General features: G+C 41.9%; 1 protein-coding gene and 1 long non-coding RNA gene across 4 annotated transcripts; one reads left to right on the plus strand and one right to left on the minus strand.

Annotated features, from left to right (window-relative positions):
* Positions 1–59: 59 nt before the first annotated feature.
* On the minus strand, positions 60–9,563 carry LOC144071115 (uncharacterized). Its single transcript, XR_013299556.1, has 3 exons — positions 9,451–9,563; positions 6,520–6,644; positions 60–894 (listed from the first exon to the last, which is right to left on the minus strand). It is a non-coding gene; the product is annotated as an uncharacterized LOC144071115 (long non-coding RNA).
* A 2,161-nt stretch (positions 9,564–11,724) lies between these two features.
* Positions 11,725–20,126, plus strand: znf710a (zinc finger protein 710a). Of its 3 annotated transcripts, none has more exons than XM_077595949.1 (5): positions 11,725–11,769; positions 13,815–15,269; positions 17,201–17,392; positions 17,462–17,636; positions 18,120–20,126. In XM_077595949.1, exons 1-5 carry the CDS (start codon positions 11,725–11,727, stop codon positions 18,281–18,283), a joined length of 2,031 nt encoding a protein of 676 aa, XP_077452075.1. In that variant the 3' UTR covers positions 18,284–20,126. The 3 variants fall into 3 exon arrangements, with proteins under 3 accessions (XP_077452075.1, XP_077452076.1, XP_077452077.1); XM_077595950.1 differs by having other exon boundaries at positions 11,731–11,769; positions 13,818–15,269; XM_077595951.1 differs by having other exon boundaries at positions 11,731–11,769; positions 13,822–15,269.
* The last annotated feature ends 285 nt before the right edge of the window (positions 20,127–20,411 follow it).

Below are 20,411 nucleotides of genomic sequence, written 5' to 3' on the forward strand. Positions count from 1 at the left end.
TTTTGTCCATGAATACTTATTAAATAATTCCAAATTGTCTGTTAGAAAGAAAGGATGGATATTGTGTACAGTTAAAAATGATTTTTGGTGAGTAAAATATGGCTATATTCCTAAATAATATTTCAATTGTATGAGGTTATTATTGATGATTTTTTATGTGTCGCAGCTGTAGCTGCAGTAGAGGTTTTATAGCAATAAAATAGTTTTTGAGGGTTGGATTGATTCGTTGAAGGCGCTACAAGAAAATGCACGGACCGCCACTGGATCAAATCAAAATGAAGAGTATAGATGTATGTATATTAAATTTCCTGATTTTCCCCCTTTTAAATCAATAATTGTCATTTTTTAATCAATTTTTCCTGTGTTTTTAGTTCAAAAATCCTTTTGAAAAATCTATCCATCTATTAAAAAAAATCTAAATATTATATACAAGTTATAAAATAAGTGGTGTGATGGTGACGTTTTTGATTTTTTTTTTTTAAAATCCAGAACAGTGCAATTGGTCCGCAACTCCCAAAAATAAAGATCTTTGGTAAAAATGGAGCACTAGAGTAGAAGGAAATGCTATGCTATTTCCTTTCCTGATCTGCTAGCTTAAAAGTTCCAATCTAAACACGCAGTCAGACCACTTCTTCTCTCGGTTCTCCTTTCAAGGTCTCCGTCTTCCCCCCTGAGGTCATCCATGACGCCAGTTGGTACTCGTGACTTTAGTTTCTCATATAGATCAGACGCAATTAACCCAGTGATGTTTGGACAGGTCAAGTAGGAACATTTAGCAGAACTCTGTTGGAATTCTCATCAGTCTTGACGGGTCGTCCGACCATCTGGATGAAAATATTCCGTCTGTGGCTTCTCGTGTTCGCTGTCAAGGAACTCAGCAGGTTGCCATGTTTTCTGTTTGGGGACATAAGCAGGAGAGCATCTTGGGAAATTGAATGTTTTTCTTTTATTTTGTTCATTCATCCAGTAAAAAAAAAAAAAGATGAATCCGGTATCCAATGTTTGTTAGTGACCTGTCCTACTTTGCTTCTTCTTCTTTGTATGTTGGAGGAGAATCCAAGGTCGTTCGTCGCTGCTTTTCAATTTGTCTCAAGGCGGTCTTACTTCCTGCTTTATCTTTTGATGGTGTTTGCTAAATAAATATCAATATCATTGACTGGACTTGAATTGAAATTGCTGAATACAACTTGTCGTGTTTGGAATTTAAGATGCTTTTTACTGCAATTTTCATCTAATATTTTTTTATTTATGAATGTATTCATCATTTTTTAAATCATATAAAAAGCACATTTGAAATTTAAAGATATAATAAATGCTTATTTTTAGGTTTTCTTTTTAAATAGTCATGCTCTATAAATGGTTAAAGGTTTCAAGTGTTATTCATTTGTCCTGTTAGCATTAACGTCAACTCGATTTCATGTGGGCCGGACCATTTTAGATAGAATATTTAGATATATTTTTTTAATAAATGGATTAAAAGAACTGGATCAAAAGTCCTGAATATTCTGTTTTTTATAGATTATTTCTGAGATACTGTATGAATCGAAAGCACATTATTATGGTCAGTATCATAAGGCACATGTGTCAAAGTGGCGGCCCGGGGGCCAAATCTGGCCCGCCGCATCATTTTGTGTGGCCCGGGAAAGTAAATCATGAGTGCTGACTTTCTGTTTTAGGATCAAATTAAAATGAAGAGTATAGATGTATATTAAATTTTCCTGATTTTCCCCCTTTTAAATCAATAATTGTCATTTTTAATCATTTTTTTTCTGTGTTTTTATTTCAAAAATCATTTTGTAAAATCTAAAAATATATTTAAAAAAAAGCTAAAATAAACATTGTTTTAGATCTATAAAAAACTGAATATTCAGGGCTTTTAATCCAGTTCTTTTAATCCATTTATAAAAAAAATCGAAATATTATATCTAACATGGTCCGGCCCACATGAAATCGAGTTGACGTTAACGCGGCCCGCGAACCAACCCGAGTCTGACACCCCTGTCATAAGGAATTAATTCATCCACTAATGGTTGTGTTCTTACTGCAAAACAGAAAATAACCAACAAATTGTAAATGTTACTTTGCCGACATCTGGTGAAAAATAGTATAGCAAGTCTTGTGTGCATATAAACCATGCCCTTGATTCAGTCATCTTTTTTTTTTTTGTTACAAATACGGCTTAGATCCGAGAAAATACGGTATATTGAAATGGAGGAAGGGGGGAAAAAAAATCCATCACCGGAAGACAAAACCACAGCGGCCGGTTAATCTCCCGATATCATGACGGAAATCATTCGCCTGCCTTTATGATGGGAAAAGACTACAGCGCCCCGCGCTTTGGGTTTCTATCTCCACGTCACACATTGGGCGCCCAGACAATTTCAAGCGCGACTCGGTGGCATTGAAAGTGGGATGGGATGAATTGGGAATGATTAAAAATGTAGAATTGACAGGGAAGGCGATAAAAGTTTACCCACCGCTTCCCCCCCTTTCGATATAAGTATAGGAGAAGAAAAGGCGGAATGATGGATTGGCGGGCTCGGAGGGGAGAGAAAGGTGAAAGACAGATGAAAGTGGAGAGAGATAAAAGGCGGAGCGAGGAAGAGGAGGAGGAGGAGGAGGAGGAGGCTGCGGGAGAAAGCGGGAGGAAGGGAGGCGCAGATGAAAGCAAAATGAGAAAGATAAGAAGAGAGGGAGGGAGAGATAGATAGTGTACGCGGCCCAGAGAAGGGGTAACCATGGAAACAAGAGGAAGGTAGAAAAAGGAGAGATAGACAAAGGCCTTTTTTGATTTGGAAAAAGAAAAAAAAAAAAAAAGAAGGAAACTTGGGAGGGAGAAAAGTCGAGCCGGCGTGCTGAGATTGGCGAAGGGAGTGACACCCAAAAGACGGTGGGACGGTGGGGTCACAAGTCTGGGGTCGAGGATTCGATCCCCGGGGTTGAATGAAGTCAAAGACTGGATCAATATTGCTTGACCATTGTATGAAATTCCTTTTTGCTCAACTCCATCTACTGCTCGATGTATACACAAGTCCTACTACAGCTCCACCCAGTGGATTCTAGTGGATGTACAAGCCTCGTTACGACCACTACATCTTCATCTAGTGCAGGGGTAGGGAACCTATGGCTCGGGAGCCACATGTGGCTCTTTTGATGGATGGAAACCGGTGGTGAGAGAGCCAATTCCCGAACACACCAATAAGAACGTCACGTCCGCACTGTGGCATTGATTTTTTTTTTTCATCAGTCTTCTGCATCTATTCTCTCATTGATACTCATTGAACTCATTGATATCCATTGATTAGCAACAGCATATTGTTGTCAAAAGAATTTGGAGAGTTTTTGTACTTTAAAAGTGGTAAAATGACTAAAAAATGTGCACATTTTCATGTATTTTGACTTTTAAATTGCGAGTATGGCTCTGAAGGAATAACATTTGAAAATAGGAATTGTTTATGGCTATCTCTTTCAAAAAGGTTCCCGACCCCTGATCTAGTGCAAGGGTGTCAGACTCGGGTTGGTTCGCGGGCCGCGTTAACGTCAACTCGGTTTCATGTGGCCCGGACCATTTTAGATATAATATTTAGATTTTTTTAATAGATGGATTAAAAGAACTGGATTAAAAGCCCTGAATATTCAGTTTTTTATAGATCTAAAACAATGTTTATTTTAGCTTTTTTTATATTTTTAGATTTTACAAAATGATTTTTGAACTAAAAACACAGAAAAAATGGATTAAAAAATGACAATGATTGATTTAGAAGGGGGAAAATCAGGAAATTTAATATACATCTATACTCTTCATTTTAATTTGATCCTAAAACAGAAAGTCGCCACTCATGATTTACTTTCCCGGGCCACACAAAATGATGCGGTGGGCCAGATTTGGCCCCCGGGCCGCCACTTTGACACATGTGATCTAGTGGATGTACAACACAATCCCCTACGACTACAACTTATACGTCAAACCATTTTTTTTTCACCTCATCCAGGTGCACCTTACCAAATTACCCAAATTAGTGGCAACATTAAGAAGGCACTAAAATAGATTTTCCAACAAATGAACAGGTAACCCGGTGCTATTACATGATCCACTCATTGAAGAAAGTTGCTGGTTGGCACACTCTCTTCATTCCAGGTAAGTCACATGTGTCAAAGTGGCGGCCCGGGGGCCAAATCTGGCCCGCCGCATCATTTTGTGTGGCCCGGGAAAGTCAATCATGAGTGCCGACTTTCTGTTTTAGGATCAAATTAAAATGAAGAGTATAGATGTATATCAAATTTCCTGATTTCCCCCCTTTTAAATCAATCATTGTCATTTTTTCATCCATTTTTTCTGTGTTTTTAGTTCAAAAATCATTTTGTAAAATCTAAAAATATCTAAAAAAAGCTAAAATAAACATTGTTTTAGATCTATAAAAAACTGAATATTCAGGGCTTTTAATCCAGTTCTTTTAATCCATTTATTTTTAAAAATCTAAATATTTTATATTATAAAATAGTCCGGCCCACGTGAAATCAAGTTGACGTTAAAGCGGCCCGCGAACCAACCCGAGTCTGACACCCCTGAGGTAAGTAAAGGGGCAAGGAGACCCCCCCAATCCCCCCCCCAACCAAATTTATCACAGCCTTACTATTTGTGCATCTCCTCCATATAGAGTTGGAGACAGACAGAGGGGTTTTTCATCCTGTGGTTTTTAAGTCTCTGGTGAGTTATCCCTCTTTCAGCCTCCTCTATTTTTCTCTCTCTTTCGTCCTCTCCCTCACTCCCTCACTCACTTACTCCCCCTCCTTTTTTTTGCTCTTGATCTCTCTCTCCTGTCCCCCCACTCCATCTATTTCTCGCTCTTATTGCTCTCTCCCTTTCTTTCTCAGCTTCCCTCCCTCCCTCCCTCCTTCCCTCCCCCGTCCCTCCCCCTTCCCCCCCACCCGCTCCTTTTATATCCTCCTTGCTGAATGTTCTTCTCCTCTCCTCCCTCAACTCTGTTTTCCCTCCTTTATATTCAGTGATTCCTTTCTTTCTTTCTTTTTTTTCCCGAGCTCTCCCCGCACTCCTTTTTTCTCCAACGTCGTTCGTCTCCGAGCAAAGCAATTTCGTCGCTAATATTCCGTCTTCCTACTTAGCGCCTGGCTGTAAATAAAGGCAAAATGTATTTTCTTTATTTCTTTTTTTGGGTGGGGGGTGCAGGGGGGTCCTACTATTTCTTTTGGTCCTGTCGGCAAGAAAAGCAAAGGTGGTTTCTTTGAAAATAGGGAAAAAATTGCTTCAAAGTGCAAACGAGACATTCCTCAACAGATTGTGGATTTAAAAGTGCACTAAAACTAAGCGATTTTTTTTTAAAACAACTGAGTAAAGCACCCCCGATTACAAGAAAGGCCCTGCTTTTCTTTGTCAATTTTTGCATCCAATGACCGTATTTTATGGAATCGTATATAAGTGTGGAATCTAGCATGATAGGCCACAATTTTAATATTGGTAAAAAAAAAAAATGTTAAAAATGGCTATAATTGATGGTGTTGCTGATCACAAACTAAAATGACAGCTTTTCTATTTTTATGAGTTTAGCCCCGTTAGCTCGTGTTGGAGTGCCATTGACGGAGCTAGACGTCCAATCCGTTTGGACTGGGAAAGGGTTTCAAGCGTGCGGCAAAAACAAGGGTGTGGCTATTTTGATTCATTTCACAATAGTTCGGAGATCCTTTTTCATACCGAGATGTTCTTGGGGCTAATGTTGCACCCAGCATTTCATCTTAAAACGCAGGGAGAAATAATCAGAACAGTGATCCGTTGTTGCTTCTTCAATCCAACGTTTACTGTTATGAAGAAGATCTCCCGTGTTTGCCAAGCTATGTGCCAAGGCATCAATAATCGAATACCGATACTCTTTAACATGCCACACACACTTGCCATGTGGATCAAGGCATCCACAATCGAACACCGATAAACACATCCAATCCAAACTCGTTGTACATCCCCAACATGCAATCGTTAATAACTTCAACACTTTAGCATGTCACACTTAACAATTCCTCAACTAGCCTAGCATGCATGATTTCTGGGATATGGGAGGGAACCGGAGTACCCAGAGAAAACCCACGCAAGCCCGGTGTGAACACGCAAACTCCACACGGGGATGTCCGGACCTGGGATTGAACCCTCGAGCCCAAAAATGTGAGGCTGAGGCGCTAACCACTCATAAAAAAAACTTGATTCTGCACTCACCCAACCCCAAAAAAAACATGACTGACCAATCATAATTTCAATCTTCTTCGCTACCAGCAAAGTTTTGAAGGCGGCAAACGACGGTTGAAAAGAAGATGTGACAAGTGGGAAGATGGAATGGCGGCCATCATTTACATCTCAAGAGAGATGTTGATTCCGGAGAAGAGGCTGTTGAAAAACGCCTGACCAAAAAGAGCGCCAATGCAAAGTAAACTGCAAAAGCGTCCTTCCGCATCCCTGCACACGCAAGCCAAGCCGTCGGCTCAATGATTTCAAGTTCAAACTCAGCCACTCACCTGAACGCGGTAGCCATAACAACGCTAAACACAAATCCACGCCGCCGACAGTGAAAAGACGTTGAATTATCAGCGTCACGTCGCACGCAAACACGCTGGGTTGTTGTCGCTGAGCTGGAGGAACCCTAACAAATACAACACAGAGAAAAACAAGTACAGTCACGAATAAGATCACTGCATTTGCTATAGAATTGTCAACAGATAGATTTTTTATAGACAACTGCAAAAATCACTCTTCTCGTTGCTGTTTATTAGACCAGGGCTGTCAGACTAGGGTTGGTTCGCGGCCGCTTTAACGTCAACTTGATTTCACGTGACCATTTTAGATATAATATTTAGATTTTTTTTAATAAATGGATTAAATGAACTGGATTAAAAGCCCTGAATATTCCGGTTTTTATAGAGCTAAAACAATGTTTATTTTAGCTTTTTTTTAAATATATTTTTAGATTTTACAAAATGATTTTTGAACTAAAAACACAGAAAAAATTGATTAAAAAACGACAATGATTGATTTAAAAGGGGGAAAATCAGGAAATTTAATATACATCTATACTCTTAATTTTAATTCGATCCTAAAACAAAGTCGGCACTCATGATTTACTTTCTCGGGCCACACAAAACGATGCGGCGGGCCAGATTTGGCCCCCGGGCCGCCACTTTGACACATGTGTATTACATCGATAATCATTTGAATTTGATCCTAAAACAGAAAGTTGGCACTCATGATTTACTTTCTCGGGCCGCACAAAATGAGGCGGCGGGCCAGATTTGGCCCCCGGGCCGCCACTTTGACAGGTGAACTAGACAATAAAAGTTAGGAATACTCAAAATAATGCCACTGAAATGTAAGAATTCACTGCTAGCATTAAATGAATGCCGCAAGAAATACAACACTTTGTTGCACCAAATGAAAAATTTCAACATGCAACGGCCTTGTTCACTTCCTCTTTCTTTGTTTAAAAAAAAAAAAAACTTAAAAACTTTGACCCACAACCAAGCAGGATGTGACACTGTGTTGAGTGCTCTTCTTAATACAAAAAAATAAATAAATAAATCAGCATTGTTGTAGAGTGTTGTAACATTAGCCTCTCCATTAACTGGACTCAACTGGATTCCTCAAATGTTTTGATACCTTTTACACCAAAAAATTGACCTCCATCAGGTCCACAGTTTTATTCACCATTATTGACAAGACTTCAAGATTTTTGCACCCAAAAATTCCAACGCATCAACAATGGCCGGCTCTAGAGGTGACTGTGTAGTTCCCTTCAAAAAGAGTGCTAATTTAGCCAATGAACCTTCTCTGTTCCTCACATACTTGGAACTCAATAGCAATTAGCATATGTGAACTCCCACCTCTGAACCTCTTGGCCAATCATCTTAAAGCCTGGCTAATAAACAAATAAAATTGTGAACACAATACAGTCTAACACTGATACGTTTGTCTATGTGTGTCTAGTATGTCATCGTTTGTCTTCCATACACAAGGGACTAAAGATGGAAATGAGCTTTTGGCTAAAATCTTACATATTTACATATTTATGTTCATTAACATGAATATAAATATGTTCATTAATATGTGCTGTCCCTTATTAAATCAAACTCAAACTGAAAGGGTCGCGGGGGGTGCTGGAGCCTATACCAGCCAACTATACTGTCACCCTGAATTGGTGGCCAGACATTTTCAGGGCACAAAAGACAACCGTACATGCTCACACTAGCATATGTTAATACTGTGGCATTATATACGCAAGTATGAGGACACTCGTTCTTTATGGGGTTTGAGTCGTTTTAAAACAGCGGTGTCAGACTTGGTTGGTTCGCGGGCCGTATTAACGTCAACTCGATTTCATGTGGGCCGGACCATTTTAGATAGAATATTTAGATTTTTTTTAATAAATGGATTAAAAGAACTGAATTAAAACCCCTGAATATTCCGTTTTTATAGATCTAATAATTTTTTATATATGGATTAAAATCCCTGAATATTCAGTTTTTCATAGATCTAAAACAATGTTTATTTTACCTTTTTTAAATATATTTTTAGATTTAAAAAAATAATTTTTTATCTAAAAACCCTGAAAAAATGGATTAAAAAATGACAATGATTGATTTAAAAGGGGGAAAATCCGGAAATGTAATATACATCTATACTCTTCATTTGAATTTGATCCTAAAACAGAAAGTCGGCACTCATGATTTACTTTCCCGGGCCACACAAAATGATGCGGCGGGCCAGATTCGGCCCCCGGGCCGCCACTTTGACACATATGCAATAAAATGAGCAAAGAAGGGATGGCCTCAAAATGAGAGTCCACTTGGGACCCCGAATCTGTCCTCAAGCACATGTTTCATATACATTAGCTGACCAGCTGGACTAGCTAGCCTCCATCCCCACCCGGCGATCCATCTCGAAAACAGCGAGGCTTGAGCGCTACATTCAACGGCAACATCCCGAGCGAGCGTCTCGTCCGCATATTACTGTTGCACGATCCCGGCCTGGACTTGAACGCATCCCGCAAATTCCTCCTCCTTCCCCAACTTGTGTTGTGTGTCTTCTTTTTTGATTCTCCCCATAGGCTGACACTGTGTTGTTTTATGTACGTGTCCCTTGTTGTTTCTTGCCTTGTGCTTTCTTTGTCTTTCAGCCTCTTATCTCTTTGTTTCTTCTCTCTCTCACTCTCCTTCTATTTTCTCTTCTCTCTCCCTCCACTTCCTGCTATCTCCCCCCCTCCTCACACTTCCCTCCCCTCCGTCGCACTCCCTCTCATTCCCTATCTCCCCCCCCACCCCCTTTTCTCTATCTTTTTTTCATTCTCGCAGCTCTTCCCGGCCGCCGCCGATTGATCAAGGTTTTTCAAGGTTTGCCCTTTCCCGTTCTATTTAGCGGCGAGCGTCCACGCGTCCGGCGGCAAAAAAAAAACACACCTGTGGTCTCCCCCGGGCGCCTTCGGACCCGCCGCAGGTGTTTATTAGCTGACCCGCCAGGCCCCTATTTGGACTCCACTGCCCCCCACAGGTCTGCTTGTAGGCTGCCTATAAAATAAAATACAAAGAATAAGAATGTGGAAGTTCAATAGTTAATGTCCTTCCTTTTCACTCACTCTCGTGGTCTCCAACTACGCCCCCCGTACCCCCCCCCAAGCCGCATCCCCTTCCCTTCCCTCGTCTCCCTCAGCCATTCTGCAGCCCTCCACTCCTTCTTGATGGACTCATCTTTTTTTTTTCTCACACCTCACCTCACCATCCCCCTTTTTTTTTAGTCTTCTTCTTTCAGTGGGCCTTTTTTTCTTCTTCCTTTCTCTTTGACACCCAGTGACTCCCTCTTTCCCTTCCTTTGCTGCATTTCTCCCCCCTCCATCCAGCTCTCTTTCTTCCCTAGCCTTTTTTCTTTCTGTCTTTCATGCACACCCCTCCTTCCTTCCTCCCTCCTCTTCTTCTCTCTCTTCTTCTTCCTCCACTCATCTTCCCCCCCCCCTCCCCCGCTTCTTTCTTTCTTATTCTTCCTCCCGTCTCCCTCCCTTCCTTCCTCCCTCCCTCCCTCCCTTCTTCCCTCCTAACTGCTTTTCTCTCCTTTCTTTCTCCTTTTGTCATTCTTTACCATCCCATTTTTCTCCCACTGTACGGACTTTGGGCTCTCAACAGTGAGAATCGTGAAATTTCAGAAACAATTTGTGAAAAAGTTAACCCTTTATAGTGCAACCATAAAAAAAAACGGTCATTAAAGCTAAAATTTGAACATTTGGCCTAGGAGTATGACCCAAAACAATGTTTTTTTTAAATTCATTATTTAATTTTTTTTTTAATTCATTATTTTTAGATATTGCTTTATGGATAAACAAATGACACATTCAAATGTGTTAATAACCATGAGCATTATGAAATTTAAACAACGATTTGTGAAAAAGTTAACCCTTTATAGTGAAACCATAAAAAAACAGTCATTAAAGCTAAAATTTGAACATTTGGCCTAGGAGTATGGCCCAAAACAATGGTTTTTTTTAATTCATTATTTAATTTATTTATTTTCAATTCATTATTTTTAGATATTGCTTTATGAATAAACAAATGACACATTCAAATGTGTTAATAACAGTGATAATCGTGAAATTTCAACAACAATTTGTGAAAAAGTTAACCCTTTGTAGTGTGACGGACTTATTTGTAGTAAAAAAAAAGGTAATTAGGTCATTAAGGCTAAAATATGAACATTTGGTATGGCCCAAAACATGATGCCCACATAAGTCTAAATGCATTTTTTTTAATATTATTTTTAGATGTGGCTTTATGGATAAACAAAAGACAAATTCAAACATGTTAATAAAACAATTCAAATGATTAAAAACTTAAAAATATTCTCTGGTTTGGGCCCCTAGTAACACTCCAACAAACATTTGATTTTAAATGAATAGACCTATTTAATACTTTTCAACTTATTTTGATCCACTTACAATGATAGACCTCCAATTCACTTAAATTTTGAAATTTGACAGAGAATATTGATTGTTGGTGTTTTTCCCTATTAAAAACAACCAAAAACGTCAACTTTAGACTAGCTCCTAGTTTCAAGTTGATGTTTTTGTTTGTTTTTAATGAAGAAAAAAAGTCACTAGTCACTAGGACATGGGAGCATAACCACTGTATATAATAGAAGAATGCAAATATGAACAACACCAAAAATGAAGTCAACTAAACTTTTAGATTACTATCCACTCTCACTTTATGTGTAAAACCTAGCAGCGGGTTTGAAAAGAGCAGCGCAATAAATTAAAAACATCTCAGAGTATACCGGTTTAGTTATTGCCAACATCTTGGCTCATTCAATTTCCATTGACTTGAATGGAAAAGAATATATTTGCCAAAAGAGTGCGCTTTGACATCCATTCAATTCGTATCTCAAGGCAGCAAAGAGTGTGTGATCAAGTCGAGATAAATCATGTGTGTCCGCATAGAGAAAAGGGGGAGATAAGATGTGTGTGTGTGTGTTTGGAAAGAGAAGAGAAAGAAAGAAAAGGGAGATGGGAACGACAGGGTGGGAGGAAGGAAAGAAATGGGGTGATGCTGGGGGGGGGGCACAGTCAGTTGTGATAAGAGCAACAGTAGGAGGAGGAGGAGGAGGAGGAGGAGGCGTGGGACCGCCCCTCTCTCTGGCAGATATAAATAGGAGGTGGATTGTTTTACTCCACTCCTTTGGACTGAAGGATGAGATCCCTGAAACACCTCAAACATCCGTCCAGGAACAATGTGGTGAGTTCCTCCAACTCAAGAGAGCCTTTTCAGGCCACCGGGGGCGCCGTCCCGAACGGTTTTGCGGTTTTGCGTGAATACGGCCAGAGCGTGTTCTTTGGGAATCGGGATTGGCATGCTCTCTCTCTCTCTCTCTCTCTCTCTCTCTCTCTCTCTCTCTCTCTCTCTCTCTCTCTCCCAAAGCGTAGTACTTGGACAAGTGTTTTGTAGTATGTCTCCGTTTTTCGCCGGCGTCTTTCCACTGGCAAGTTTACACGGCAAAGTGCGGCCTTGCGCAATTAGCCAGACTTCCTCTGTCCTCCGCCTTGTCATTTGTCTTTTTCTCTTTGAATGTTGTCAGCCTTTCACCACACTCAGCTTTCTCTTCTTTCTCTCTCTCTCTCTCTCTCACTCACTGACGGAGTCTTTCTGTCTCTCCAGCTAGCCCTCCGTCACCCCTCCTCTCCCTCTCCCTCCCCCTTTCCTTTCCTTTCTGTCTTCCCACCTCTCCCACCATCTCTCCTTCCCTTCCCTTCCCTTCCCTTCCCTTCCCTTCCCTCGTCTCCCTCTCTTTCTCTTTCTCTTTCTTTATCTTTCAGCCCCTCCATCTCCTTTCTCGCTTGGTCTGACTCCCTCCACTCCTCCCCCGCCCACAGCTCTTTCTCCTTCCCTCCATCCCTCCCTCCCTCCCTCCCTCTTTCTCTTTTCTTTCTCCCTCACACACATGCTTTTCAAACACACCCTCTCACTCCTTCCTTTTCTTTCACACACAAACACACACACACACACACACACACACACACACAGACACAGTCTGTCTCCGTCTGACGACTTTAAAAGCAGTAATTATAAATGACGTGCTTATCAGGGCATCCCGGTCTCCTCTCCTCACCCCACGCGAGCCATCACGGCTCCCGGGCTCCTCTCTCGCCCCTCAATCCTTCCACTATTTCCTCCGAAAACTCTTGAAGGCATCTCGAAAACGGCCACGCACTTCTGAAGCAAGCTCCCTAAGAACGTGTCGCTTCCGTTAATTGCATGCAGTTTCACCGCAACTCTCCGCCAAACTATTTCCAGAGAGTTGTGGAATATAGAATGAGCCTGAAGCCCAATCAAATGTTTGTCAGGGATACGAGTCACTGAGCGGATAGCTAACTTGCTTTTACCTCTAGACCACGTGTCAAAGTGGCGGCCCGGGGGCCAAATCTGGCCCCCCACATCATTTTGTGCGGCCCGGGAAAGTAAATCATGAGTGCCGACTTTCTGTTTTAGGATCAAATTCAAATGAAGAGTATAGATGTATATTAAATTTCCTGATTTTCACCCTTTTAAATCAATCATTGTACTTTTTTAATCCATTTTTTCTGTGTTTTTAGTTCAAAAATCATTTTGTAAAATCTAAAAATATATAAAAAAGCTAAAATAAACATTGTTTTAGATCTATAAAAAAACTGAATATTCAGGGCTTTTAATCTAGTTATTCTAATCCATTTATTAAAAAAAATCTAAATATTATATCTAAAATGGAATGGATGAAATCGAGTTAACGTTAACACGGCCCGCGAACCAACCCGAGTCTGACACCCCTGCTCTAGACAAAATGGTACTCAGAACTCCAGCCATTGGTCTGAAGACTCTCTGGCCGGCCGGGAGATCCCACAGGAAGTGCCGGGACAGTCCGCGGAAGTCTACTTCCTGGCCGTCTCCTTGCCTTCTTCATTATTCTACAACGCGGCGAGGAAGGAAGCAGAGGGTTAACGCGTATCTGCCGTTTTGTATCTCGTCTAGCTAATGCTACGTGGATTCGAAGCTAAGAAAGGAGATGTAGAAGTAGCCGCCTCGACGGAGGAGCCCCGACGTAGATTTTCCTGGCATTCTTCTCGTGCAAAACCTAAAAATAGTAGCGCGCGACACGAGGCCGAGTCGACCCATTTGGTTTGTATGAATAGAAGTGTCACCAAAAATCTAAATGTGTTTATAGCGTATTGCGCAAAGTCAGGTTTGGTAACAATTTCACTGATCCACTGCAAGTTTTCCCGTTCCAAACTCTATTCTCTTTCTTTGAGGAGGAAGATGGCGGAATGGTGCGGAGTTACCCAAAGCTGACCGAAAGCCAGATGGACGCGGGAACGCAGACGGAACCCGTGGTGGTTCTTTCCCTGGCTCAGGCCGCCGTCCTCGGACTCATCTCCCAAAACGAAATCTTCGGTGCCACCATTGCTCCCAACGGTTTCTACACCGGCGAGACCAAAGACGGTCCGCCGGGCCTTCCGGAAACCATGGACTACGAGTGCACCGACCAACTGATCGGCGCCAACGGGGACTACCTCCCCGAGCCCGCCGGGGACCCGCCGTCTCGGCTCAACCCCAGCGAGCGGAGACCGCCGCTCCCCCACGAACTGAGGGCCAAGAGACCCGGGAATGACGGAGAGTTCGGGGCTTACCCGGCCAAAGCGGCGAGTCCGCAAGCGCAGGTTAAAGGTGAACTGATCGAGACGGAGACATCTCCGGACTGCGTGGACGACAGGTGTCTAAAAAGCTCCTCGAGAGAGCAAGCCTGGGGTAACGGTCCTCCATCTGTCAAAGAAAGCCCCCCGCCAGACGTAGATGGCCCCCAAAGAGATCCCAAGGAGGAAAGCTTGAAAACTGACGGGAAGGAAGAGGAATCCGCGGTGGAAGAGGAGCCGGCGGAGGAGGCGCTAAATCTCAAAACCGGCGGAGGTCCCGCCGAGTCTTCGGAGGGTAAATATTACGGATCCAAGGAGGCCACCTACGAATCGGCGACGGCGGCGGCGGCGTTACAGGGGGACTACGAGGGTAAGGGTCAGGCCATGCTGTGGTCGGACCCCGAGGGCCTAGCCAGGCGGATGCAGATCGACCGTCTGGACATCAACGTCCAGATCGACGAGTCTTACTGCGTGGATGTGGGCGAGGGTCTGAAACGGTGGAAATGCCGAATGTGCGATAAGTCCTACACCTCCAAATACAACCTGGTGACGCACATCCTGGGCCACAACGGAATCAAACCCCACGAATGCGTCCACTGCGGGAAGCTGTTCAAGCAGCCCAGCCACTTGCAGACTCACCTCCTGACCCACCAAGGGACCCGACCCCACAAGTGTACGGTCTGCGAGAAGGCCTTCACGCAGACCAGCCACCTGAAGAGACACATGCTGCAGCACAGCGACGTCAAGCCCTACAGTTGCCGCTTCTGTGGCCGGGGCTTCGCCTATCCCAGCGAGCTGCGCACCCACGAGAGTAAGCACGAGAACGGCCAGTGCCACGTTTGTACGCAGTGCGGCATGGAGTTCCCGTCCTACGCGCACCTGAAGCGCCATGTGAGCAGCCATCAGGGCCCCGCCACGTACCAGTGCACCCAGTGCCACAAGTCCTTTGCGTACCGCAGCCAGCTGCAGAACCACTTGATGAAGCACCAGAACGTGCGCCCCTACGTTTGTCCGGAGTGCGGCATGGAGTTCGTCCAGATCCATCACCTCAGACAACACGCCCTAACGCATAAGGTACGAGGGGGGTTCGGTCCGGCAACAAAGGCGCCGCCAAAACTATTGTTTGCTATCCGCAATCAATATTACTTCATTTTCCCCAAAACGCCGCCTTCAATGGCAGTCAATGCGTGAATAGGGAACCTTAAAAAGCCCCAAAATCAACAAGAAGTCACCTGAAAATGCCCCAAGATCATCAGGAAGCCAGAATAGAACAAGATGCATTCCCGGAAAGTCCCTCTAAATGCTCATCTCTCATTTCTCATTTTCGGAACCGCTTTATCCTCACTAGGCTCGTGGGGGTGCTGGAGCCTATCCCAGCTGACTTCGTGCCAGAGGCGGGGACCACCCTGAATTAGCGGCCAGCCAATCGCAGGGCACACACTCATACACTTAGTGTCCAATCAGCCTACCATGTATCCATACCTGTCAATTTATACATTTTTAGAAGTTTACAAAATATTGAATTTAGAGCATACTGATTGGGCACCATGTCCACTTTTGGGGAAAATTTTAGACTTTTGAGTAAATATGTGCCACATTGAATTTGTACGTTTTTTTTTAATCACTTAATAAGGGGAATTGCAATCATTCATGAGGGAAGCAACTGGCCGAGGTTGACAGGTATGAAATACCCTAAAATGAAAGCGAAAAATAAAGTGACGAAAAATGTCCTGCTATTGAAAATGATAGATGAACAAGCTAATAAGCTAGTCGGAACCACAAGAGATCATCTTGGCATGAATGTGGCCCGCCAACCAAACAAAGTTTGAGACCCCCGCAGTAAAGAGCCCATCTTTCACGCGCTTATTCAAAGAAGCATTGGAAGTCAACAGTCAATAGAAGAATGGTCTCAGAAAATGAGAAATGATACACCACCACGCTGACAAGTTGTCTTGACTATCTGAAACAACACGCATCACTAATCTTCAATAGATCTTGAACTTCCTGTTGGGCTCAATTCTCCATTGATGTCAGTTTGCATTCGTAAGCCGTTGAAAGCCTTTTGTGTTCAACTCCATCGCCATTTATCTCGCTATCTCCAAATAAAAATCTGCTTGATTTCAAAGATAGATGGAATTTCTATTCAAACTGAAAAAAACGACAACTAGTTTTTCAAACAGTGGAGCAGGGCGATGATATACGACGATACAGTTTAGGACAAAATTAAAATACCGACGCAAATGTGCTCATTACTTTGAGAGTCTAATTGAGAACTTTTTTCCAAGACTACATTCGTATATAAAATCTACATTAGAGTGTTCTTTTATGTAAAGCCTCCAGAGTTTGACCCTTTTCTTGCACTTTTGCAAAGATCCTTCAGGGATCTTCTACTCTTCTGTCATTGCGGTCATCTTGATATCATCTCCAGCTTCAAAAGGGCTCGCCTCGATGACCCGAAAAAAGCTCCGCCTTGATCACCTGTGTCAAAGTGGCGGCCCGGGGGCCAAATCTGGCCCGCTGCATCATTTTGTGCGGCCCAGGAAAGTAAATCATGAGTGCCGAATTCCTGTTTTAGGATCAAATTCAAATGAAGAGTATAGATGTATATTAAATTTCCTGATTTTCCCCTTTTTAAATCAATAATTGTCATTTTTGAATCCATTTTGTCTGTTTTTAGTTCAAAAATTATTTTGTAAAATCTAAAAATATATTTTAAAAAAGCTAAAATAAACATTGTTTTAGATCTATAAAAAAACTGAATATTCAGAGCTTTCAATCCAGTTCATTAAAAAAAAATCTAAATATTATATCTAAAATGGTCCGGCTCACATGAAATCGAGTTGACGTTAACGTGGCCCGCTAACCAACCCGAGTCTGACACCCCTGGCCTAGATGTTCTGGTTGTTTGCTTGGCCCAAACGTCGAAAATTTAATCTGTGCATTTCACTAAAACGAATCCAACATGGGTGTCTGTCTAACCTTCCTTCTTCTCGCTCCTCCAACAGGGAATGAAAGAATTCAAATGCGAAGTCTGCTCCCGAGAGTTTACATTGTCGGCCAACCTGAAGCGACACATGCTAATCCACGCTAGCGTGAGACCCTTCCAGTGTCACGTGTGCTTCAAGACTTTCGTCCAGAAGCAGACGCTCAAAACGCACATGATTGTCCATTTACCCGTGAAGCCGTTCAAATGCAAGGTGGGTGAACGCCAATTCGAGGGGGGAAAGAAGGAGGCGCCGCTCAAATATCGGCCGCCCGTCTTTTAGGTGTGCGGGAAGTCCTTCAACAGAATGTACAACCTTCTGGGCCACATGCACCTCCACGCCGGGAGCAAGCCGTTCAAATGCCCGTACTGCAACAGCAAGTTCAATCTGAAGGGCAACCTCAGTCGACACATGAAGGTCAAACACGGCATCGCGGATGGCTCGGCCGAAGGACACGGTTAGTGACTCGGAGAGGATTGGTCGCCAATTAGCGGGGGCGCAAAATCAGTGGAGGTTTTCGGTTTGCAGCTGTGCTTCATTTTTGGATTTTATTCTTATGTTTTACACTTGTTATTTGGGATTTTTAGCGTTTAGCATAGAAGGTGGCATTCGAATTACACTGACAATGTAAGGAAAATGAATTAAAGTTAATTTGACTTGAAAAAAAAGAATGAAACCATTTAGAGCACATGTGTCAAAGTGGCAGCCCGTGGGCCAAATCTGGCCCACCGCATCATTTTCTGTGGCCGCGGAAAGTAAATCATGAGTGCTGACTTTCTGTTTTAGGATCAAATTAAAAATGAAGAGTATAGATGTATTGGTCCATATATAAAGCGCACTGGATTATAAGGCGCCCTGTCTATTTTGGAGAAAATTTAAGACTTTTAAGTGCGCCTTATAGCCGTGAAAATACGGTATGTTTTGTTCCCCTTCCCCTCAGAGCCGCCTCAAGACACGGCAGGACAGGGGGACTACGACGAGAGCTTTGAATTCAGCGAGCGAGAGAACCGGGCCAACAACAACACGACAGATATTTCTAAACTATCGCAAATGGAGTATTACAGCAACTACGGGAAAGGTGCCGGGCGCTGCAGTACTGCTTGAGTTAGCAAAGCTAGCCCCCAAAAAGTCTGAAGAAGTAGACTTTTGTTTTTTTATGGTTTTTTTGGGGGGTGGGTAAGAAGCTTGGGGTGTTCTTCAAGAAACCCAGCTAAACTGCACATTGTTATGCACTGGAATTATTATTTTTACACTAAGTATCATGTAAAAATGCTTAGTTCTCCAAGGAAAAACCAAAATGCTAATGTGGTAGTGCTATAGGCTAAATGTCCATGGAAAACAGGAATCTTTTTAAACTGAAAATGACTTAATTTAACGATATTATGTCATCCTTCCATAGAATGTTGGTCATTTTGGTGCCATAAATCCATGTTAGCCGTCGTTTTTTTTTTTATTCCCTCTTTTTAAGCTAGCTAGTTGGGTGGGTGGGTGACTTTTCGATTAGCTAGCTAGCTGGGTAGCTTTTCGACTAGCTAGCTTCAATGCTGTTTTGAGCATTTCCTTTCTGACATTGCCAAAAATATCCACAAATTTCTTTGTATTGGAATATTTGACATGACCTTGGAGTTTTGTGCATAAGCCTCAAAAATACCATAATCAAAGAGTAGAACCGAATTGAAAGGAGTCAAATATTTCATTAGCTTTTTTTCCCAGTAAATGCAGAATGGGGGCAAGTTGTCGGAGAAAAATATTTTCAGATTTTGCTTGCAGTTGAATAATTTTAGCCCTTAATTGAATGTCACTTGGAGACAATTGATTTGTTGTAAAATATGAAAAATGCCCAACCGCATACCTTAAATTTGAGTACTGTAATCCTCAAAATGTCTTTTAATATGATTCGTGCCACCGCAACATTTTGCACATTAAAAAAATAAATAAATAAACCCAAATAAATGAGAATTAAATATCTATAAACAAGTGTAAAAAGTTAAAATTGGATTAAACTGACCTGTATTTGGGCAGCGACTCTTTTGTGCACGACGAGTGTAAAAAAACATGCATCTGCTTGACCTGAAATAACCAAAATAATACAAATTTGAAGTTTGATGCAACAATATTTTACAGCAATTAACATCTAAACGAACTTGCATATCATCAAGATTACTGTTTCCACATTTGAAGACAAATGCATTGATGTTTTTATACTGCACTTAAACATTGAGACAATCCTTGATCTATTATATGAAAACCAACAGAAAAGGTCAGGGAGGAGGACCTGTGTTTTAAGTTGCATTTTTGCTCACCAAAGGTTAACATACTGCACAGAAGAACCTTGCTTTGTACTGTTATGAATCAAATATTCCTGCCAAATTAGTTAAATATCACTGGTACTACACTTTACTGTACATTATTGTAAAGAATCCATCTGTTCTATGTCGGCATGAATAGCATCGAAGACCACCGTTTACGATACAGTCTAAGAATGTAAAGATTTGAATGAAGTGTTTTCATGGAAATAGAAAAATCCAAGCAGCAATGATCCATTGCCAAAGAATCCGAACTATTCTTGCCGTTATTCTTTTCAAGTTGGGACACTGGATTTCTTAAGGGCCAATTTCAGACCTTGTGAAATTGCTTTTTTTTTTCTTGGGTGAACCACGATATGAAATGCCCTTGAAGAAGAGCCAAGACACAAATACGAAGTGCCCCGTTGTGTCGTGGGAGGACCCGGCGTCCGTCACGTTGCGAGACTGTCTCAAGTGACCAACAACACTCTCACGTGGTCTGACAGGGTCGCAGACCTTGCAGAAAAAAATCATTCAAGAAGCGCTCAATATGTTCCGTTTTCTTAAAGTTACCACCCAGTAGGGAAGAATAAATAAACATACTACTTAAACAGTCCACATGCAATGCAGATCATACATTCAAAATAAAACTGCTGACCAGATGTCCTCGTTTTTGTGTGTAAATACATTGGTGGCACCAAATGTCCAAGCCAATTTGACGTCTATCATTATTCATAAAATAGTTGTATAAAAAAAAACCTTGTTTTATACAATAACTGGTCTTACACCAGTTAATTTTTTTTAACTCACAAATTATCATATTAATAAATCTGAACATTATTGGAGGCAAGAACAAATTCAATTTCATTTTTACTCAAATTTGTTTTTATCAATAGTCACTTATCCTATCAAGCATTATTGCTAACTAATAGCATAATATTTCTGCC

Source organism: Stigmatopora argus, chromosome 3 (genome assembly GCF_051989625.1).
Source record: "Stigmatopora argus isolate UIUO_Sarg chromosome 3, RoL_Sarg_1.0, whole genome shotgun sequence".
Lineage (NCBI taxonomy): Eukaryota > Metazoa > Chordata > Actinopteri > Syngnathiformes > Syngnathidae > Stigmatopora > Stigmatopora argus.